General features: G+C 40.2%; 1 protein-coding gene across 8 annotated transcripts in view; it reads left to right on the top strand.

The window, feature by feature from the left end:
- The window catches only part of WDFY3 (WD repeat and FYVE domain containing 3), a 173,514-nt gene that overhangs the window by 56,219 nt on the left and 93,490 nt on the right, over nt 1-23,805 (top strand). For all 8 annotated transcript variants that reach the window (XM_027884426.1, XM_027884424.1, XM_027884421.1 and 5 more), the window contains 6 exons: nt 507-717; nt 7,952-8,075; nt 16,923-17,032; nt 18,116-18,277; nt 19,980-20,172; nt 23,284-23,470. In XM_027884426.1, the coding sequence (XP_027740227.1) occupies nt 507-717; nt 7,952-8,075; nt 16,923-17,032; nt 18,116-18,277; nt 19,980-20,172; nt 23,284-23,470 (987 nt within the window). The remainder of the gene's footprint in view (nt 1-506; nt 718-7,951; nt 8,076-16,922; nt 17,033-18,115; nt 18,278-19,979; nt 20,173-23,283; nt 23,471-23,805) is intronic.

Raw genomic sequence — 23,805 nt, 5'->3', positions numbered from 1 at the left:
GAGATGAACAATAGCTCCATTCGATAGCTATGTCTATTTGCCATAGGAAAACATTTAAGCATGCCTCTTTGTGATAAAACCAATGTCTGAGACAGTTTGAAGGTCTTGTGTGATTAGATTTTAAAGTACATAACTGGTACTGATTTTATTCTAGAATTAATTTGAGAATACTTTGCAATATGTAGATAACACTGCTGTAAAAGATGTGGAATGTCCACCTAAGAATTGTAAAAATGGTCTAATAAAAAATAAGGCGTTTTGCAGTGTTCAAAGCCTGACCAGCTGTGCTTTCTGCTGAAGGGTATCGGATCTTTTCCTCTTCCAGAAGTTGTTGGCTTTAAATCCTTCAGGCGCGTACTGATCAATGCCTAGCGTATAAAATTAGCTAACGCTCTTAACTGCAGTGTGGTACATGCTGTGGGAGAGCGTGCCATATATTTAAAGGCCTTGACGGAACAATGCCTCAATCTCTTGTACTCAGTAAGTTCATTTTCCTTTCCGAACAGGATACAAGGGAACTTCCAGAAGTCAGTCAAGATGAATATGGTGAAGAGGATCATGGGCCGGCCGCGGCAGGAGGAGTGTAGCCCCCAGGACAACGCGCTGGGCCTGATGCATCTGCGGCGCCTCTTCACAGAGCTCTGTCACCCTCCACGGCACATGACCCAGAAAGAGCAGGAAGAAAAGCTTTACATGATGTTACCGGTGTTCAACAGGGTAAGCCGGACAATCTGCGAGAGGTGTTTTCTTTACTTGAATTAGACTGCTCATGTTTTGTATTCCCAAGACCTTTTCAGTTCTAGCACAACAGAAGGTTTGCGAAATTCCACTGGCATCTTTTCAGTTTTCCCCTTCTCGTCGCATAGTGTGGTGTTAGTGCATAAACTTGCCTTTGGAGATTTTCTTCTATTATCACTTTTTCTCAAGAGCAGTCCACAGATGTCCATAGACTGACACAGAGCTTTTCTGCAGAGCTCACTGGTATTACAGAGTCATCTGATTTCCAACCTGAACTTCAGTATCAAGTTTATACACATTTTTTTTGTGTGTGACAGTGCTGTCCTTGAGACTAAATAGCTCTTCTCCCTTCTTTGCATTTATTGTACCAATGCATATTTTGAGATAACAATCATAGTATCTTCTATCAGCTCGGTTTTGCTAGGCTATATGAGCTGAACAGTTTTAATCTCCTCATGTGATATATTCTCTATATTATCATCATCTTTGTAGGCTTTCTCCTATGTATTGAATTTGAATCCCCTTTCCTTGGAAAGGGAGATTTTGAACATACAATCTGTAGGGAAAATATAATAGTCACTTGTACAGTGGCATTCATATTTCACTATTCCCTTGTGCTCAGGCACTGAGATTTTATTTGGAGACAGGACTGTGGCAGCTGTCACTGGATTTAATTAATAATCCTCCTGATGTCTTATATCAGTCAGTTATGCTGCCACTTTATTGTGAATAATAATTTTGAGGATAGTTTTAGGGTCTTGAAAGAGCAGCAGGTACAGATCTAGCTTTCTTATTTTTTAACCTGCTGTGACCTGAACCCTTACTCCTGAAGTTCTTCTTGGGTGATGGATTTGTGCTTGTATATGCTCCCATAAAGAACTGGAATAATCTAAAAACTGAAATGCAAAAGCTTCATAGGAAAGTCAATACAGCTTTCTTTCTTTTACACTGATGTTTTGCTGACAGTATGGCTTATGTTGGTATTAGACACTGCTTGTGTGCTTGCATGCTTGTGCTGGTTTTGGTTGGACTAGAGTTAATTTTCTTCACAGTAGCAAATATGGGCTGTGTTTTGGAAATAATGTTGATAATACAGGGATGGTTTAGTTATTGCTGAGCAGTGCTTACAGAGAGTCAAGGTCTTTTCCACTCCTTACCCCACCCCAGCAGCAAAGAGCCTGGGGGTGCACATGGAATTGGGAGGGGACACATCCGGTACTGCTGACCCAACAGATATCCCATAAATACAGTGCCATGCTCAGCATATAAAATGGGGAAGGAGAAGGAGGCAGGGGGTTGTTCGAAGTGATCTGTCTTTCCAAGTCACTGTTAGGTGTGATGGAGCTTTCCTGGAGATGGCTGAACACCTGCCTGCCTGCCTGTGTGAAGTAGTGAATGAATTCCTTGTTTTGCTTTGCTTGCATACACGGCTTTTTTGCTTTTCTTATTAAATTGTCTTTATGTCAACTCACAAGTTATCTCACTTTTACCCTTCTGAGTCTCTCTCCCACTCTACCAGAGAGGCGTGAGCAGGTGGCTGTGTGGTGCTTAGCTGCCAGCTGAGGTTGAACTAGGAGAGTGTTGTGTAGCAAAATTAATCCTAGTCAAGACGTAAGATTAATAGGATTTTTCAGTCTGATAGGGAGTATGCTTTAGTAAATAGATCACCTAAATGTCATTCTGTTGCCCTAGGTCTTATTTCTTTGGGTAACCTGTTGCATGAGTTTGAGAGAAGTAAGCTCAGTTCATCTGCTTCCTCTTTAATTTATCTGCTTGGATTATATGCCCTTTAGTTATGGACTTTATTTTGTTTTTTACAAATTAGCATAGTGGAAACTTAATCTTACCTTGAGCCCATGAAGGTTATTTTGATGCTGTTATGCTTAGAAATCTCCCTCTGGTGGTTACAGGTGGCTGATGCTTCTGGAAAAGAAGTTGCCTCAGCACTTATCTGTGATCTGCAGGTGGAGAACATTTTGTTTTTTTCCTTGGCCTTTGTGGCAACTACTGGCCAATAGCATTATACCTCTGAAAGTTGCAATTGGTGATATAACTGGGTTTGAGTAAAACTAGTGTAGCAGTGTACATCCTGTTTCTGTACAGCAGTCTAAGGAGAGATTTTGATTAGACTTCAGAGATCACAAACACAGTGGTTTGGGTTGGAAGAGACCTTTAAAGATCATCTAGTTCAACCCCCCTGCAATGAGCAGAGGCATCTTCAAAGTAGGTCAGGTTGCTCAGAGACCCATCCAACGTAACCTTGGATGTTTTCATGGTTGGGGCATCCACCACCTCTCCGGACAACTTGTTCCAGAGTTTCATCATTTTCACGGTAAAAAATTCCTTATTCATTCTGCCCTATTTCCATTCAAAACCATTACTACCCATCCTACCACAACAGGCCCCACTAAACTGTGTGTCCCCATCCTTCTTAGAGGTCCCCTTCAAGTGCTGAAAGAGTGCAATGAGGTCTCCCCAGCGCCTTCTCTTTTCCACGCTGGAAAGCTCCAGCTCTCTTGACCCTCCCTCATGAAAAGTGCACCAGCCCACTGATCATCCTGTGTCCAGTCTGTGACCCTCCTCTGGACTCCTTCCAACAGTCCATACCTTCCCTGTGCTGAGGACCCCAGAGCTGAATGCAGCAACCTGTGGTTCTTCCTGTAAGACAGTTTCTTAGTATAGAGTATTTCCAAGTAAATGATGGAGAGCTGCTGCTGAACAGAAATTAACTATGCTTGAAGCCTCGAGATGAAAAAGAACAGTTAGGGTTTAATTTCTCCATTGCTTCTGCCTTTTTTCCTATTTTCTTTTTTACTACACTTCTCCCCCCCCCCCCTTTCACATCACTTGCTGGCTGTGTCCTAGTTCTCAGTCCCTCCGCTGGACTCGTTGAAACCTAGTTGTAGTTGCCTCATGTCTTTGCACCATTTGTTCTCTCTCACTGTCCTTCATTCAGCTCATGTGCTGAAGCATTCTGAAAAACAAATCAGTAGCCCCAAATTTTCTTCTTACTTTGTCAAAATAAGCTCTTGCCTAAGTAGTCTCAGGTACCGTTTAGATTCCTGAAAAGATTAATGGTTTCTGTGATTTCTGAGTGAATACATCTTGGCTACTCTTTCCTCCTAGTTCCCAGTTTTTCCCTTGTTTGTAGTAGTTTTTCCTTCCCCAGATTTCCTATGTCTTTTTTCTATTCTATTATTACAGAGTCCATCTAATTTTGTGGATGGGCTCTTTTCTCCAAGTCCTAGAGACTCTTTCGTACCCTTCTTTAATGAAGTGAACTTGATGCTGAAGACACACTTGATTTTGTGTTTGCCAGATGTTTTGCTTTTCAATCCTACCTTTGTTGTTTTCTTCCTCTTTTCCCATTTTTTCCCCTCTGTTTCCTTGTTTGGCTTTAACATCGCTATCTTCAGTTTCTAGAGATTTTGAACCTGTGACCTTCTTGGAGTTGTCCCTCGTAGCACAAATACAGGCTGTTGCCAGATGTTGTTACTTCAGTTTCAGTCTCTAAAATGTGGATCATAGCCTGGCACACTGCAGGAAACAGGCACTGCTTGTACACATTGACTTCCTTTTCTTGCAGTGCTTGGTAACCATTATCATTCGTCATGTGCTGTTAGTGTAGCCCAAACAAAACTGATTTTTCTTGGTCAGTCAGGTCTCATCCTGTCGCTATTATAGGGGTTTGTCATCCTGTGTTCAAGAGGCTGAGCAGTTGTGATGTCATCTGTTTCTGCTTTCACAGTTTACCTTTTAAGATTCCTGGTTAATGCCACCTTATTCTTTCGATGTTTACCTGTAGAGTCTGCTGTGGTTTCCTTGGCTTATCTGTTTTTTTTTTTTCGTACAGAGTATCAACTGTTGATGGTACAGCTTGTTTTGGAACAGTCTTTCTAGCTTAGTAACTCTGCAAGTCATAACGAGACAAACTCTGAAATTGATTGGAATAAATAATAGTACAGAAGAAATTTAATTTTCTGAAGTGTCTTGGAAGAGATTTTCTGTGGCAGATAGGGTAAATCTTGGTTCACTCTAAATTCTGAGGTGACTTTCCTCTGAGAAAGGAAACTTTTGTAAATAGGGAAAACATTGGTATAAGTTCCTTTCTAAAAATTTCCTTAGTACTTAGCTGCAAGTGTTTTAAGTGATCAGTTAATAACTTGATTCAAATTCAGATTCAGAATCCTCCAGTTACTTTGCATGGTTATTTTTTATTCTGTTGAAGATTTTTAAGAGAGATTGAATACTTTTGTGTTACTGCCTTAAGCAAAGACCATGATGATCTACCATAAAAGCATTATCTGTTGCAAGACTGGGCTGTCTGTGTTAGGAGAGGACTCCAAATAAATTGTTGAGCTCAGATCAAAACTTTGCCATACCTTGATGGATATTCCAGAATGTCTCTCACACCCCAGTAGTGAGCTGTTGGAAGTGGGAGCTGCACATGTGTGGTTGGAAACAGGGGGGAGAGGTATGTGTGCATGAAACCCAGTAAATAGTTGTGGAAGAAGCATTATTTTTACTGAGTACTGAGATCTAGAGTGAGGAAGGTAAGTCTGCTTCCCACAGGCTGGCAGCAGGCAGCCTTAAATAATCAGTGTGTCCAGGAGCTCTTTTGAGGCTTTCATGCTTAATCATGGGGGGGTTGGGTTTTTTTCCTCTCTTCAGATATATCCAAAGTTTTTGTGTGAAATGCAATTTCATTTTTTTCCTGATGTTTTGAGGATTATTAATCAGTAAATCCAGAGGGGCTATAGCATTCTTAACTTTGATTTATAGATAGAGAATGTCTCAAACACGCTGTAGGTAAAGCCATCTTGCTAGTTCTGGTAACGAATGGGTTTACAGACCTTTCCTGTTTCTTCATTGTTCAGAGAGGCTTATGAAATGATGAATCACATAGTAATGAAAAGCTAAATTGGTGCATAATTAACAATTAAAGTTTGGCCCTGTGGAAGAGTACTCAAAAGGCTCCTTTCAGGGTTCCATGAGTTCGTGGAAGCGTTGCTCCACCGACATGGTAGTAACGCTTTTGGAGAGTATGAAGAAAGTGGATGGAACGATGAAGAGGCTGGTTATGAATAAGTGGTACATTGTTTACATTATCTTGAAAGAGCCTTGCTTTTGCTTATTAAAAAGATGATTTACTGGTAAAATGTGTAATATCCTGTTCCTGGTTTTTACTACAATTTTTAGTCAAAACAGATGTAAATATCCAATGGAAATGCGTATTCTACCTAGTGCAGACTTGGGGCAACTAACTAAAATTCAGTTGACCTCAGTTAACCTTTTACCATAACTTTGAGCTCTCTTCATTTCCTGGGGTCTGCTGACAAATTTGAGCAAGCTCAGGCAGGTAACAAGGCTATTAGTTTTTCCTCTTCCCTTGGTCTGAGTGGAAGAGCTTTAAACAATTAGTGATGACAAGATGCTCTGCCAGTGTGCATTCTGGTCTAGATAATCTTACATTCTGTCAGTGAATATGCAAACGTCAAGGGCCCTCTTCCCTTCTTACAGCCTTGTGGAAGTTAGACAGTCTTGGATGAATTGGGGGCTGATGCAGAGAACTGCAGAAGAAGGTCTTGTGAAAGATTTAGGGAAGTTTGGGTTGTCTGTTCTCTGTAATCTAAATGAGGGGCATTTTTCTTGATCTACTGAAAAGAGTTGGTCTCGGCTCCCGTTTGCTTGCTTTTATTGACAGTGGTAGTTGAAATGTCCTGTATGAGAAATGCTTATGCCTTTGATGAAAATCATTTTTGTTTTGAGGAAACAGAGTGTTCGATTTCAGTGTTGTATTTCTGGCTCCATTTCATCGTGACTTTGCAGTGCAAGTAGGCAGGAAAAATATTTTTGGCTGTTTTGTGATGTGCCAGAGCAACTGATATTAAGGGGAGTAGGAAGTCAAATTTAGACAAAGGTTATTCTGTCTTCTGCCTTTAGAGTTTTCCTCAGTAACTTTGGGGTTCCAAGGTAAGTTGGCACCACAATTGTCTCTCATCCCTGTTGGCTGTAATCATGGATTTCACTGGATGTCCCTGGACTTGAGAGTGACCTCAGCCAAGTATGTCAGCAGCTCAGCTATAACAGTATAACTGGGTCACCCAGAGAAGGGAGATGAGGGTGAAATAACTGTGGAGTCCAAATCAGTTGTACTGTTGTAGATCACGTCCTCTTTCTGAGAGGCCAATATAACCTGCTGAACAAAAGTTTTACTAGAAAAATACTGTCATCTGGTGACACTCCTGAAGGTTACATAAATAGCTGCAAGGGAGAAAAATGTAAATGAGCAGAGACTGTTCAGGTGTTGAGCAGTCTATTCTGTTTCTTCAGCACTGACACAGGAGATGATACCAGAATTTGGACTGCATGCTTTGTTTGATGATGAATATCATGGTTTTACTGTGACCATTTTAGTGCAAGTTTTACATGGGAAGTGTGGATGGAGACTGCTTTTTGTGTGCAATCTTGAATGAAAAGTAAATTACTACAGTAACTAGCTAACTCCATTTTGAGATAATGTTGTGTTCCATAGCCTAGTGCAGTGCCACAGTGTTAACACATTTCTCCCTATAAAATGTGCTTAAATACACGATCCAATAACCAAATAAATGCTTAATAGTGAAGAATAAGTTACTAGAATTAAGTGACAATTCATAAAAAAACCCACTGCTGTTCCATTCAAGAAGATCTCAAAAGAGGAGAGTAAGTCCTTGGGGTATCAGCAGCATGGGAGGCTTCCTGGCATCATCAGTTTATTGAGCAAAGACTTAACAGGGCAATTCTACTTCCTAGTTCCTTTTAAAAGATTTTACATGTCATTCTGTACGTGCAGTGCACCGCTGTGGGATGTTTAGGTCCAGCAGATAGTAAAGGAGTTAAAGAATTTGATCTGGTATCTAATCTTTACCCCATTAATTACATTTTCAGTCTTTTGGCCCTCCGTGGGGTTTTCATCTTGCAGGAAAACTTACGACTCTTTTTCCCCCTTTTGTTCATCAGATCAGACCTCCCTGAATGGTGTCTTAATTCCAACTATGAATATATTTTAGTTCATGCACTGTGAAAACCAGTATAGTGATGAATGCTGCATCATGAAAACAAAACCTTGTAATCTCCTTAGGAGTACTTCCTCAGAAAGGAATGTGATAGTTTGTAGTGATCCTTGTAAACTGAATGACTTTTTAATGCATGCATTTTTCTCTTGTTTTAGGTGTTTGGAAATGCTCCTCCAAGTACAATGACAGAAAAATTTTCCGACCTCCTGCAGTTTACTACTCAAGTGTCACGGTTGATGGTGACTGAAATTCGACGGAGAGCATCGAATAAATCCACAGGTATTTATTGCGTGGGGTGCAAGTTTGGGCTTTTCACATCTGTGCATCTTGATTTTCAGATCAATTGAAATACTATAAGCTACCATTCACAGAAGCTGTGCAGGCTCAGAAATTGAAGTCTCTGCAAGGAAAATGTGTTGCCATTTTTGTGGTTTTTTTTTTTTTTTTTGGACTGAGATAGGGGAGAAGGAGAAGGTTAAAGGTTTCCTCCCTGGGTTGCAGAGGAAGCTGAGTTGCACGAGCTTGACAGCAGATCAAAGAGAGAGAGGAGTGAGCTCAGTTGCATGACCTACTAGGAGAAGGGGGCCAAGAACATGCATGGACAGCTGCTGTCCTGAGGTGCCTGTTGGTGGTGTGTTGTGTCCCTTGGATATGTTAAGATTCCAAAACCATGCATTTTAAATTAGTTGCCAGCCTGGAAGCTAAGAAGATGTGAAAGTACAGCAGGTTCTGCATTATGACCAATGCTGCCAGCGCTAGAAAAATGTTAGTGGACTCCTCTTTTGCTCTGATTATTAAATGTCAGGGTGAGATTTGGTTCTCTTGAACCCAGAATGTGTGAGAACCTGACCTCATATTGGGAGTTGCATAACTGAGGACAATGCACTGAGAGGGCATGGTTCATTAGCTTTCCTCTTTGATTTCCTCTTCTGAAGAGGAACGATTCTGAGAAGTATCAAGTCTTTGCCTACTAGATAATTTTAAGATCTGTGCTGAGTTCTCAGTTTGGATTTGGTGGTAAATAAGGACTGGAAAAGGCTGTGAAAATTATTATGCAGGAAGTCAGGAGTCACAAACTGTGCCAATTACAATATATTTCCATTTTAAGTAGAGTGACTAACAGTGAAATGTTCCAGATGGCTAAACAGATATCATAGACAAAACCTGTTCTCTATGGGTAAACAGGCGCAAAATGTCTTTTCTGTGGGTATTTAGGAGAAATAAACGTCCAACAACCACGCTGGCAGAATGGTGGTGTTCGCTTGACCTTTTTTCCTGGGGAACATCTGTTATGCCCGCTTGACACTCACATTCTGCTGGGACTAACCATTCTTGTGTGTTTATTACTTCAGTTGTTATCCTTGATTTTCGTTGGCGGTGGTAGGTTTGGGTTTTTTTCTTGTTTTCTACCCCACTTGGAAACTTGACCACAATGACTTTAAAAGACAATTTGGGGCTCTTCTAAGCCTTTATGTAGTGAGTACCAATGTTTCTATTAAAACAGAAAGCAGTCATTTTTCCTCTGTTAGCAGGATTGCTGTTACTCTGGTCAGTAAATTCTTTTTATACCTCCTGGAAAGAAAGCCTGGTAGGTCCATGTTCTGCAATTGCATTGTGACCAGGGAGTTGCAGTTTCCTCTCCAAAATAACCAATTAACAAGCTGTTAATACTCATAGTTTGTAGAATTCTGTGTTAACCTGATTAGAGCTAGATACACATTTTTTATGATACTGATTTAAAAAATAGAAATTATTGGTTGTTTAAAATACTGTTATGTTAAAAGCATAATATTGTGTCTATGGATTGTGAAGGTTCTTGCATTATTTTTTTTCTAAACTTTCATTTTTCTATGTCCCAAACAAAACAATAGAGCATATCTTAATAACTGTTGACAGGTATTTGTATCTCCTCGCATGTTTTTAAAAGGGAAAAAAACTTCAGAAACAACCACATGCAGGAAATGTCACTGGTAATATACAAGTGCAAATTCCTGGTGGTGTGAAGTGCACCATTTAAGTCTACAAAATTGCTGAGCTTGTTTTAGAGACAAGCTTTCCATACAAACATAATCAGAAGTCAACTTCAGATATTTAATGAAAGGGAAGAATTTTACAAGAGCTTGATTTCTATAAATGTGTTGGCAGCATTTTACAGTTGGGAATTTGGTATGATTAAATCTTACCTGTTAGTGTGTTGTGGTTTGGTTGTTTGTTTTTTTTTTTTCTTTTTTTTTTTTTCTCCTCCATCCCATAATGGAACACAGGGCAATTATTTTCATCAGGCCTTTGAATATTTATGCTAATAATCGTGTGAGTAATAAAGCTGCCATCATGGAGGCATATCTCAGTTATTCTTGGCAGACTGTCAAAGTTTCCTCAGGATGGCGTTTTGTGATTCAGTGGTAACTGTGCCAGCACCTTATCTCGAGTGGTCTCTGAACACTGCCACTGTAGTTGTGTGTTCGACTACAGCTTCAGCTGTCTTATTTCTCTTGGATGGATGTAATCTTGGAGTAAAGAAAATGCAGCAGTTAAAACTGAGTCGAATTATCTTTTGCATTTAATTCTTTGATGTACAACAGTGAGGATTTTCAGGTGGCAGCAATAATTGTATCTATGAGGATTAGTGAATGGTTTCCCTTGCCATCCGATATCTAGTCTGTTTTAGCAGATGGTGAGGTTATGGCTGAGATACTCCTATATACTTGGGAGTTTTAGCTGCCTTATTTTCCACAAATAAATGCAATTTTGTGTCTGAATTGATCACAAAGTTATGGTAGTGCTATGTAAGATGTATGTTCAAGCATCTATTTCTAGGGTAGTCTCAGTTCTGAAATTAGTCTTTCTTTTGGGAGCAAGTGCATCTGCCTCAGAGCTGAAAAAGATAGACTTCTGAAAAAAGGGAAAGGGACATCTGGAATCTTGAATAAATGTTGTTACTAATGGCTACTTTGGCTGGAGGGGAAGCAACACTTTCATTTAATATGTTTTTGAAAAGACATATCCTGGATGCAATTGGTTCCTCTGTGATTTTGCAGATATTCCAACAGCACGTCTTTAAAATTCATGGGGAAAGGGAGCCTCAATCCATCCCACTCCTACCAGTTTCATGCCAGTGTCAGCAAGAGATTCCCAGAGCCTGGAGTGGGATCCCAGGTCAGCAGGAAAGCACCTGAAAAGTGGTACAAAGGAATTCCAATCACACCAGCCAGTAGTTCGGCTTCATCAGAGACATGTTTAAAATGTCTCCATGCAAATACACACAGCATGAGGATTAACAGGAGGAATTAGGAGACTTTACACACTGCAGGGCTATCTTACTAGCATCGTGGAGATATGATAGGATGGCTCCTGTGACTGGAGTGTTGCAATGGAAGGATACAGGTTCTTCAAAAGGGCAGGCAGGGAAGATGAGGAGCAGGTGTCATTCTCTCTGTCAGTGATCAGCTGGAGTGTGTGGTGCTCTGTCTGGGGATGGATGTGCTGACCAAGATAATGTGGTTCAGAATTAAAGGGAGAGCAGGCACAGGTGATGTTGTAGGGGAGGACTGCTCGACTGGGAAGACAGAGCGGATGAGGCTCCCTGTAGACAGATAGGACCAACCTCACGTTCACAACCCCTGGTCCTCATGGGGGACTTCAACAACCCCAGTATCTGTTGGAGGGACAACACAACAGGGCATAGGCAATGCAGGAGGTTCAAAATGATTTCCTTAGTGATGGGCAGTCCTGAATCCTGGAAGGTCATACCCTAATCAGAATATGTGTTTGTGAAAACTGTGCAGAAGGGTAGAAAATTGAAGAGTGAGAAAACAAAATGGTACAACACTGGGCTGGAACTTCTTAGCCTCCTTTCAAAGTTAATTTCAAAAGTTTGGTGGTTGTTTGGTTTTTCTAATGATTTTACATGAGCTATTCTGTGGATATCACTGTTTTATGCACCTCTTCAATTCAGTTGTGTCTTCGTTAACTTCAGTCAATGTTTCATTTTGTATTTACAACGTTTTCTGTATGCAATTGTCTCAGTATTTACTGTTTAATGACAAATTTATTTTTACTATGCTTCTAGACTGTTCAACTAATCCTTCCTGCCTCCAGAAACAACACTTTCAGTTACTGTTTATATCCTCTGAATGTTGCGGTGGTGTGGTTCTTTTTGGTGTTTTTTTTTTCTTTTTTCCTTGGTTGGTTGGAGTTTTTCCCCTGTTTTTTTAATTATTTTTTGTTTTGTTTGGGTTTCTTTAGGGTTTTTTTGTGGTTCTGCCCCCTGCTTGCTTTCTTTTCCTCTTAATTTCACAGATTTACTCAAACTGTTTCACCACTGAATATGCTTTAAACCTCTTTAGGCACTTCTCTAAAAGATTTGCTGAAAGACTGTCATTATCTCATCTTCAAACCGCTTTGGGATATCAAATTGATAAACATTCATCATCATAATGTTTAACCATTGCAGAAAATCACATCAGTGGTTTGTCTTTGGCCTCTGATAATGCCTACCTTTATTCTTCTTAAAATTCCATTGATCTGCAAACTCTGTTTTTATTGTTCATTTTTATTGCAGTTTATCTCTATCACATCAGCAGAACTAATTTCATTTTTGTCCTAAATATACGAAAGCTAGTGTAATTTGTCCCAGTGAATCTTGCATTTGGGTGAGTTACAGATGATAGTTAAAGGAATCTTCTTATCTTCTACTACTAAGCAGCCTTTCAGGCTCCTCCCTAAATGGAGCCTGAAGTTTTCCTGATAGTGTCAGTTTTAGTCTCTGTTTCTCTTTGAAGAGTTAAGGAACTTCTTGATAAAATAAGTGGACCTAGGGGCAGCTTTCAGACTTTTTTGGTGTGTTAACTTTTCTTCTGCAGAGAAGAGACTTAGGTTGGAAATTTCACATGCTGTGGAAATCTCACATGCTGTGACTACAAGTGTCTTGTTTTTTGCATTTTTATATGAATCTTTTTCCTGTGGTTGACTTTGCTTTACAAGGTGATTCTGCTTAGAATTTATTGAAATTTAATTTAAAGAAATGTCCTATCAACTGCTATTCATCAGGAGTCAGTTCTGATCAATGACTGTTATATCTTAGTACTTTTTGTTAACTTTCTGTTTTTAGTGTTGGTGCTTTTTAACAGATCTTATTGAAGGTAAATGTAGTGCAGTATAGAGCCTTTCCAAGAGGTCCTAGAAAGCCCATTCTTTTAGCATCTGAGTTACTGAGGCTAAATCTGGCATAGTTGGGTTGTTTATCTTTGGATGAGCAGCCCTCCATTTCTGCACACTGCAAAGGCATCAGCCGCTTCATATCTGTGACTTGTGATGACAGCCCTGTTCGATTCCTGGTGATTGAAAGCAGATGTCTTGCCATCCCATTTTCATTTGGGTTGATACTTCTCTATTACTACGTAGGTAGTTGGAGTGATTTGTATTCTGTAAGTCTAGATATCTGTCTGTGTGTGCAGGCATTCTCCACAAGAAGTAGTAGAGACTTCTTGAAGGTTCAATTAGAGGAGGGATCCTTGACTTCAGCCTCACCACCCCCCCCCCCGACACACCCACCCATACCTCCCACTCCATCTTCCCCCTCCTTGGTATATGCACAGGTATTTTTTTTTTTATTATTACTCCACTCTAGAATAAGAATAAGCCATACAACAGTCTGATGACACTGTAATTTGCTGTTTAAGGTACTAGAACATCTAACTAAAAGCTTCATGTACTGAATTTGTCCTTCCTTAGTGCTGTTGCTATAGGTGATAAGGTTGTATCTAGTGCAGCACTGATTTTTGCTCACAGTCTGAATGGGTCTAATCCTGTTGCTTTCTACCTGCCAGTTTTCTGAAGCCCAGGATGCAAAGACCTGTGTCATCTGTCACATATAAAGCAAATACTGCTGTTTTATCCAAGCCTCTATCCCATATGTACTGAATCCATGCTGGAAAACCTGACTCCTGTGTATTAACATATAAACACATAATTGTGCTCATACTTATGCATACATGCTTGCACAGGTGTCACAACATGTATGTTTACACATTATTTTATAGGGTTTTTTCTTTGCTTTTTTTTTCTGTTTTTACTACATAGATATCCCAACCCTAGAGTGGTTTCTTCTGCAGCAGAAGTTGAAGGGCTAAGGATATCTGAGTGGTGCACATAAAAGATGTTATAGTAAAAGGTGACTTGAGCACTTCAAGACCAGGGAAAAGGTACAAGAAATAAATTAAGACCAGTGCTGATGATGGAAATTAATCTTAAATGATAGTGCTATCAAATTTGCTCCGAGCAGATGACAGGAGAACGTCTTCCAGCACTTAAAATGCTGTCTGTGTTTTAGGTAGCGCTTAATTAAGACTGACAGTTTTGAAACTGCTATTTATAATGTTCAACTGCTATGCCACTTAGGATGCCAGCAGCATGACAACTTCCTCAGAAGCATGGACTTAATCCCTGAGTCTCACTTTCAAAGATGACTAAAGGAGACTCGGTTCTGTAGGTTGCTTTTGGAGACTACTCCCAAAGGAGGCTGTGCACACCCTGTGTGGCACCAGTTGTACCTGCCTGGAGTCAGAGAGTGCTCTGACCCAGCTCTGTCAGTGGTCAGATAGAAAGAGAGCAGGCCTGCAAAAACACACCTAACTCTGGGCTGGTGGGGTACGGTCACTGTAGAAGCAGTGCATGCTTTAGGCACTCTTGACTCTCAGAATTTAGGAGAAACGGCTTTTGTCAGGAATTCTGGCATTTTGCCTATGCCTTTAGCATAGGAAATACGACTTGTGGCATGGTTGTTGTGCTTTCTGAGTTGATCTACTCATGCACCTTACCAACATTTTGTACTGGTAGTTTGGGGAAACAAAGTGCCCATCAGGTACTTCGGGTCAGCGTGCTGGGAAATTGCTGCTTGTCCACATTTGTGTGAGTTTTAAAAATTGCTTTATCTTTCACATTGGTATTTCAAGCTTTGTTTTATCTCAGTCTCATGCAGGGAAGCAGTAGGGGCCTCTCCTTACTTCAGCATCACAATTGGAAAAGCCAGTGATTTGTACCAAATTCTGTTACAGGAGGAAGTCTGCAAAACAAAAACATGGGAGAAGAGCCATTGCACAAATGAAACAAATCTGGATTTTTACCTTAAATATGTTTCTCTTTGTTTTTGTTGTTGTTCTTTTTTCCCTATGATTACTGACTATAGAAGGGTTTCTTGGCTTTAGGAAAAAATACATCCTCTTTGCACTGGAAGAGAATGAAACTTGCCAACATGGGTGATCTCAGGGAGATCTCACATTAAATAGAGCTTTTTCTGCATGAGAGAAAGTCGTAGGATAAGAGAGGTCTGTTGCCTGACCTCCTGCTCATAGCCAAACCAGCTGTGAGATGGGACCAGGTTGTGTCATGTCCTGAAAACCTTGAAGGCTGGGGACAGCACTGCCTCTCTGGGCCTCCTTGCAGTGCATCTCTGCCCCTGGGGCAGGGGGAAACTTTTCCTTACATTCAATCTGAACCTCTCTAGATTTAAGCCAATTTTTCTTGCCCTCTGGCCATACAGTGCCGTGAGGAACCTGTCTCTGGCTTCTTGGCAGCTCCCTCCACCATGGACACTGAGGCTGCTGCTCAGTTTGCCTGAGACTGCCCTCTCTCCCAGCTGAGCAAGCCCTGGTTCCTCAGCCTCTCTTTACAGGGTAGGTGCTCCAGCCCCCAGATATTGCAGTGGCTCTCAGTGGAACTCCTGTTGATCATTGTCTTCCCTATATTGCACTGGGACCAAAACTGGATGTGGTATTCCACACGTGATCTAAGGGCTGTTGTGCAGAGGGGTTTAGTCACTACACTTCATCTACCAGCTGTCCTCCTGCTGATAAGAGGTTTTCTTTACAGCTTGATTTTTGTTATGTTGATTCACCAGTGATGATGGCTGATGGTGTTGACTCTGTATGGTTGTAGTCGCTCTTGTGAAAAGTTTATTGTTAGGAATTTAAAACAAACAACTGTAGACATCTAGGATCACCTACTTCATAGGTTTATTAGTCCAACATAACTGACAATCTGGTGCTTCAGAAAATTATCTTCTCAATGTAGTCAGTGCTAGAAGTTTGATAAATACTTTGCCCTGTGAAATGTGTTTGCTTTTGAATAAACTCCGTCACAGGTATGTGCTGGGAAATATTGACAACAGGTGAAGCAAACAAACTAATATTAAAATTGGATTTTTCTTCAGTTGTGGATTTATTCCTCTATTAGTAAGTCCTTTGTAATTTCTTTTTTAAAGTGATATTGTTCACCTTCCTTTTCTGTCCTAGTTGACCCTAAAAGCACTGAAGATGATTGATACATAGTTATTAATGAAAAATGGTTTTAGATTTCCCTTAAAGGTAATGGGCAGTCATCAGAACAGGCATTATGGACTTCTTAACATAAGTGTGTATTCAGACAGCAGTGAAATAGGATTACATTTTCTGTTCATTTATTTATTTAGGCTGATAACTTGTTTACTTGGCAGAATATTTGTCTGGGGCTCTGACTGATATGGAATAGGATCTAATTCCAGAAGTGGTCCCTGGATCATAAGAATTAGCTTGTTAGTGCATTAACATTTTTCAAAAAAATGTAGGATGGGGATGTTGTAATTACTGACCTCAGTCTTAATTTTACTTTTTTTCCTTGTTTTTATTCCTTTTGTCTTTCTGCACCTTTCCTTCCATCCAGTCTTTTGCCATTATTCTCCATGCTGTTGTTTCAGTGCAGTGTTTTTTTTCAGAAACAGAATATCAGATTTTTCCACTGAGACCATTAAGTGATGGTGACTTCATGTCTTTAGAAAAGACTGTGTTCTATTTATTAAAGCCAAAATACTCTAAACAAAAGTTGCTGCATGTACCCGAAATCTGTCTGGTTACAGGATGATGCGTGACCTAATAACGTACTTTTCACAGCCTCGCAGGTATCAAACCCGAGTGCCTGTGGAAGACTGGAATGCGTGTCTGGAAAGTGTAGACCTAAGCCTAGTCCTTTTTTTCAAGCAGTGCTGTAGAGGTGAATTTATGCTCAGTGCTCAGGACTGCTGGGAGAGGACATGTACCCTTCTGCAGACTATCAGACTGAATTCTTATTGTGCTTTTTAACTGCCCCCTACAGAGGCTGCAAGTCGTGCCATAGTCCAGTTTCTGGAGGTTAATCAAAGTGAAGAAGCAAGCAGAGGTTGGATGCTGCTCACCACAATCAATTTACTAGCTTCATCAGGACAGGTTAGTCTTAAACAGCAAAGCTAAAAATAATTTGTGGGGCAGAAGAGACAAAAACAGTAATATAATGAACTGCATGAACGCTTACTAAAAGATGTAACTATATTCTGCTTACTGTGTTAAAATCCTTTTTCTCTTACGCTGCCACAGGTCTTCTGCTTTAGCTCCTTGGTTTCAGTTGCTTTAAAAAAAAAAAATTTTGGAACTTTAATTCATAATGTTCTTTTGAATTATGCATGCAGCTTCTATTGCTTCCCAAAAGCTTCTCTTGCATGCTGCTTAGTGCCCCATGAGATGCATGTCACATAACTCACCTAAATAGTTCAGACTTTGAACTTTGGGCACCTCACTGAAGGAGGGCAACAGCGGTTCCAAAAAAGCAAAGCCAGCAACAGTGATGAGTGGGTGTTGTCATGAATCACTATTGCCTCTGCTTCTGGTGCTGCCCTCCCAGGGAGCCGATCTCTGGCACTTTGCTGGACAGCTGCGTGGTTTGTTATTTCTGCTCTAATCTACCTTTATAATTCAGCACATCATTTTATCTGTGCTTTGGTATGTCAGCAGCCTCCACTCCAATTTGTCTTTTCTTCCCACTGATACTTTCATGTTTTCTACTACCTTGCTTCTCATGCCTGCTTTATACCTTCATGCCAAGTGAGAGCATAAATTGAATAGTCCTCCTCCCCCTCCTGTTTCCACTGCTACAAAGAATAGATAACTGATGAGGCCTTGGCTGAAGGTCTTGTAATTAACTTGTAAGCTTCTGTTGGCAGAGACTGGCAGGTTTTGTTTCTCTCCTGTGCAGTGACTGCTCAGAACTGTGGCTTTTAGATACTGTTGTCCTGTAAATAAATTATCCTCTTTTTAAAGTTACAGTTTAGGTAGGCATTCAAAAATAGATGGTGAATCTGTACTGTCATTCAAAAATAGATGGTGAATCTGTACTGTCATGTGAATACCTCACCAAAAGTCTGAGCAAGAAAAAACAGCATTTCAATCAACTGCATTATAGGAGCATGACTTTTTAAATAGAGTAATATGCTGAACTGGTGTTCTTTTTTTTTGTTCTGTTTTCTTCTTCCTCAGAAAACTGTGGACTGCATGACTACAATGTCAGTGCCTTCCACACTTGTTAAATGTCTATATCTGTTTTTTGACCTTCCACATGTGCCTGAGGTAGTTGGAGGAGCACAGAATGAACTACCTCTCGCAGAGCGCCGAGCGCTACTACAGAAAGTCTTTGTACAGGTAAGAAAGGTAAAATAGGTCATGGAATTTGCAAGAGGAATGGAAATGCTGCATGTGAGAGAAGTCAGAAACTTTTCACTTGAACCAGCTTTTACTCTTCCTTGATTTTTCACAAACTGATGGCACTGAGAAAGGTGGATTTTCCTGCAAGCACAGCTGAGGTTAAATTTCCACTCCTCTGGTAGTTTTTGTCCTTGGCAAATACCTCCTCCACAGAAATGCATGCAGCTCTGCCACACAGATGCTTAAGAGGAGCAACGTGCACTATTATTCTGTTTTCATCTAAGTGGTCCTAGTATTTAGTATCTTTGGCTGTTACTGATTGAAATAGACATAGTAAAAAAATGTTAGTATTGATAATAATTTATTGATTTATATAACATACGCTATTTTTCCCTGTAATTATGAAAAAAAAAGCCATGACTTGGAGAAACAAGTAATTTAAACATGGGAGCAATCTAAACTTGCTGTTACTATTAAAATTATCCCTCAGATTTCCCAGGGAGACCAAGGACTTGCTCCTTTCTGAAGTTCCAGTTGGAGATCCTGCAAAGAAACTCCTGTGTGTTCTCATGATGAAACTTTTAAAAGGAGCTGAGACTTACTGTTAGAAAAGGGTCAGTGGTCACACTGTGTCAGTGTGCAGATTGGTTGTATCTCTGTGCAGGGTTGTTGTAGCCATGTATGCAAAACCACAGAGGTCTGTCAGAACTTGCATCCTTCAGGAATTTGACAGCAGCGCCAGGATTTGTGAGTATAATGTCTGACAGGCGTTTTGGTGCTGTCTTCCAAATCAGAAACCACGATGTGCTGCAAGCTGTCTTTTAGAAATTGCTCTGTTGTGTTTCAATCAGCAGAGTTAATGACTAATGTTACCACATAGGGTCTCCTGCAACCTACTATCACTCAGCTCTTTTCTGTCCCTCTTCAGAGGACATGAAGTGGTGCTCTCGAATAGGCTGGATGGAGTGGGTGAGGTTTAAGATAGCTTCCAAATCTGCCCTTCCAGATGCTGACAGCCTTCCAAAGTCGTCTTCTAGTTTTATGATAGGGAGTCTCAGCTTTTCCTGCATAAGACACAAAATGGAGATCAGGTGTCCTCAAAACACGCAGAAAAGGGAGTGCAACGTAGTAGGTTCACTTGCGTGGCTACATTTTGTCTTGTTTATGGCAACTTGGAAATTCAGATCCAGGTGCCAGTTATTGAGGTAGGTCTGCAGTGTTGCTGTAGCCTTTCCTTACACAGTTTCAGCTGTTTTCATTTGACCAAGATATTAATGGGTGCTGCTCTGCCAACAACCCATCGATAGCCTTCTTCCTGCATTAGGGAGGGATACAGCAGTTTGCTTCACAGAACCTCTACCTAATGCAGCATTTAGACCTGTAAATTAGGCAGCTGGTAGATTCTCCAAGAATGGAATAACATGGTATCCATATAAGTATGCTATGTCAGCTGAAGATATTTGAACTCTGCTGCTAATCTTCTGGTAGTGGTTTTAAACTAAATTGGGACTGAAAATAACCAAGTGTTGAATAACCTTGTCTTCAATTCCAAATACAGAAACACACAATGGGAAAATAGCACGTTACTCTTTTTAATGTGCTTGCTAAATGGAAGAATATTTCGTCTTTTCCTAAGTCTAGGCAAAAATAGCAATGATCAGTGTGTTAATGCTAGTTGTTTAATGACTTATTATTTCAGATCCTAGTAAAATTGTGCAGTTTTGTGTCCCCGGCGGAAGAACTGGCTCAGAAGGATGATCTCCAGCTTCTTTTCAGTGCAATAACCTCATGGTGCCCTCCCTATAATCTGCCTTGGAGGAAGAGTGCAGGAGAAGTACTAATGACCATATCTCGTCATGGCCTTAGTGTCAATGTAGTGAAATACATTCATGGTATGTGTTTTTCTTCAATATTATTTATTTGGGTCTTTTCTGTTCTTCTTCTTTTGCAGTTTTTGTAGTTAGGAAATAGGCATGAAAATATAGCTCAAGGAAAGCTTCCAGGCTTTTGGTTATGTGAATATTTACATACAGATGGAATTTCAAAGCTCTTTTGTGTAGTGAGAGAGTCTGTCTCATTCACTTTTCAGTATAACATTGGAGATAGAGTTTCCCCTCATATTTTGGTGTAGAGTTTATGATGAGCAAAAGGAAAAGCTTTCAGTAACTTAAGCAACTGTGTGGAAAATATTAATTGGGAAGATGCATAAATTTGTTATTTTTGCTGTGAGCATTAATTCTTAGTAGGAATAAGTTGGGTTTGGTCCTGTGTTTCATTTGTCAGCAGCAGCCCCTTGTAGAGGAATTAGGCAAGGTAGCAGTGCCCTGTTTACAGCTGCTTGTCTGGGTACCACTATAGCTGTCAATAAAAGTGTAGAGACATCTGAAGAAGCCACAGGGAGAGGAACCAGCTCCATGTGTTCTGCTGACGCAGTTGGAGCTATTAGAAGGCCATGAAAGCTGCTGCCCTGTAATAAATACTGGTGCATTATGCAAACCAGGGAGAGCTAATTTGGGTACGCTGGGAGAAGATTCTTTCTCCAAGACATCTTGCTTTTGTGGGAAAAGGCTGGATGAGGCTGTTAAAACCACTGCTGCTTTGCAATGTACTCTCCATTCTCCAGAGCATCAGGAGTGGCATATCCTGGTAACAGCAAAACCTGTGTAATATGGGCACTAAGAAATGGTCAAGGGAGCATGGGCACAGAAACACTTGACTGCACACCTGCAAGTGCTGATGGATGGAACAGGCAGCTGCCTTCCTGCCCTGTGGTCCAGCCCAGCTTCCCCAACCCAAGGATGTTGTCCCTAGAGCCTGGCCCAGGGAAACTGCTCTTCACTTGACTGAGAACCTCACTTGTGGTGAGACAGTCTCTCAGGACTGATGCTCCTAAGAAGCTTACAAGTAGCCTACCCTAGAGCCTGTGTCACAACCAAGTGCAGAGATTTTGGGACACAACTAGGAAGAGCCTGGCTGCTGGATGAGTTTGCAGCCCCTCTGTTTTCCCAGCTGTCTGACTAGCCTGCTGACTGTTCAGACGGCCTGCATTTCTTCCCCAAGTCTTCCCCACTTTGCCATACACCTTACAGACTACATGTTTTCTGCTTCCTGAAGACCAAATTGAAAATACCTCATGGGCTTAATCCAGCGTGCAAGCCACCAAAAGAACAAAGTATCCAGAATCGGTCCTTTTTAACTCCTGTCCTTTTTTGAGACAAGTAGCATCCTGACTATTGCAGGCATGGAAATTGTGGTGTACTGGGGCATTTCTCTAGCTGGTTACAGGTTTTGGTAGCTAATCAAAGTAGTAGTTTACTCATCATGTATCTTGCAAGGGACTGGTAAAGAGGAGGCTGCCAAGCTGGTTCATGACAAAGAACTTGGAAGAGCAAAACAAGATGAAAACCAGTGTTGGAGCTGCCTGGAAGCAGCTTTGCATACAAAATACTTAAGTTGCATTAATTGAAAACTCCATGGGTGTTCAGGTATGTAGGACTTGGATTAGGAAATTTGGTAAAATAATGTTTCTAGTATTACATTTGAGGCTTTTAGACTGTGGGACCACATAAAAGAAGCATTTGTAGTTTTTTAATTGGATGGACTGTTAAAGTGAACTAATATATACATTTTTGCTGTGTACACCTACTGGAAAAAAAGAAACCCACAGTTTGCTCACACCCTGGAAAGCAATAGTTACAAGGCTCCACAGAAAGAACCATTTTGACAGTTTATTAAATACATCACCCTACTCCCACATACTTCACAGAAAATTTCAGTCAGTGTTTTTTCTTGTGCTAACAGTGTGTTTCCAGTTCCAGTCAAAAAGCTGTGAATGTACAGTATCACTTGAAAGCACAGCATAGTCATCAGTGAAGTATTTTCAGAGAGGGCTTAATAGGTGATAGGCTCTTTGCCTGCATCTGCAACAGCCTTCTGGAGGGTTTTTGGTGAGTGTAGGTGCATGTGCATATGTGAAAATGTTATGAAGGGCAACAGAGAAAAAAACTAGACATTTGACTGTGTCATTTGGCATATTACAGCTACTACTATTATCTCTTTTCTATGGGCTTCATCCACAGAGGAGTGAAGCTGGCTTGTCAAAAGATACTCTGGGTTCTTTACAAAGGGAAATAAAATCTTAAAAGCAGTTGGCGTTCCCTCTTGCTTTTTGATTACAAAAATGAACATGGCTTAAGAGATAACATCTGTCAAGAGGCTCATCTGATATTCAGGGAAAAAAGTTTAGACATTTCATCATATGCAAAGGAGCATCCTTTCACTATCTTATGCTTTAATTTGGCCTCTGGGAAATTTTGTTATCAGTCTAGCTAGAAAGATTAGTGCTTCTGTGTTGTGCATACTGCAAAGGTAAAATAGCAAATTATTGAAGGGGGAGCATTTTTAAAATGGAATGCAACCTAAAATCTCTCACTATAGATTTGGGAAAACCTTTTGCTACTCACCAGTGAACTGATGAAGTGTGAGAATTATGCAGAACAAGACAAGCTTTCTCTCTTTGATGCCAACCAAAGAAATGCTAACCAGAACAACAATAAGAAGACATGATGTAAAGGCTTATGTGTAGGGTTTTACCTAACATCAGTAACAGTTTAACTCAATGTTTTGTATAGTTTTGTATTTTAAAAGAAAAAACTATGTTTTAGAATTATTTACAGTTGACATATTTGTCTTTTTATTATGTTGAGTTATCTGGTCAGACTTCTTAGGCAAAAACCAATATTTATCTACAGTTCCCTCCTTATAAGGGTAAAGATTATAAAGGGGAGTAATGGGTTGGCAAAAAGAGGTTAGAGTTCAAATCCAAAGCCGCTTGAGGATCCTTCTCATCTTCAAGCACTCTGTGATACTCAGTGTTCCATGATAAGAGATACTCAAATAAGTTATCTTATTGCTGTACTTATACTACTAGTTATACTTCTAGTTATACTAGTTATGATTAATGTCAGTAAAATCCTAAACTTCTTAATTGCAATTCTTTTCAGAAAAGGAATGTTTGTCCACGTGTGTCCAGAACATGCAGCAGTCTGATGACCTTTCTCCTCTAGAAATAGTTGAGATGTTTGCTGGACTTTCTTGTTTTCTCAAAGACTCCAGTGATGTATCCCAAACGTTGTTGGATGATTTTAGGATATGGCAAGGATACAACTTCCTCTGTGACCTCCTCCTCAGGTATGTAAAAGTGCTTGAAGAAATGCAGACAGATCACTGAGCTTTTTTTTCAAAAAAGATTTTGTAATAAACAATAGGTGGTGAATAGGTCTGAACAAATGACTGATTATAGATTATTATGGAATGAAGATGTTACATTATGTGGTTCTCTCAATATATGGAACTACACTGTTTAACTTTTTAGTCTTTAGTGGTGGTTTATTACTAAATATTTCTGTGTTGTTGTAAAGAAAATGGATGCTTAAAACAACTGGTACTAAATATTTAGAAATAATTCAGAACATAAAATTTTGGCTGCAATTAGTGATTTTTGGTGTTTGGTCGGGGATTTGTTT

This window comes from Empidonax traillii, unplaced genomic scaffold (assembly GCF_003031625.1).
Source record: "Empidonax traillii isolate 1590-97213 ecotype Southwest subspecies unplaced genomic scaffold, ASM303162v1 scaffold144:size1428860, whole genome shotgun sequence".
Taxonomy (NCBI): domain Eukaryota; kingdom Metazoa; phylum Chordata; class Aves; order Passeriformes; family Tyrannidae; genus Empidonax; species Empidonax traillii.
Note: the sequence above shows the minus strand (reverse complement) of the source record. Positions and strands in the feature narration are given on the sequence as shown.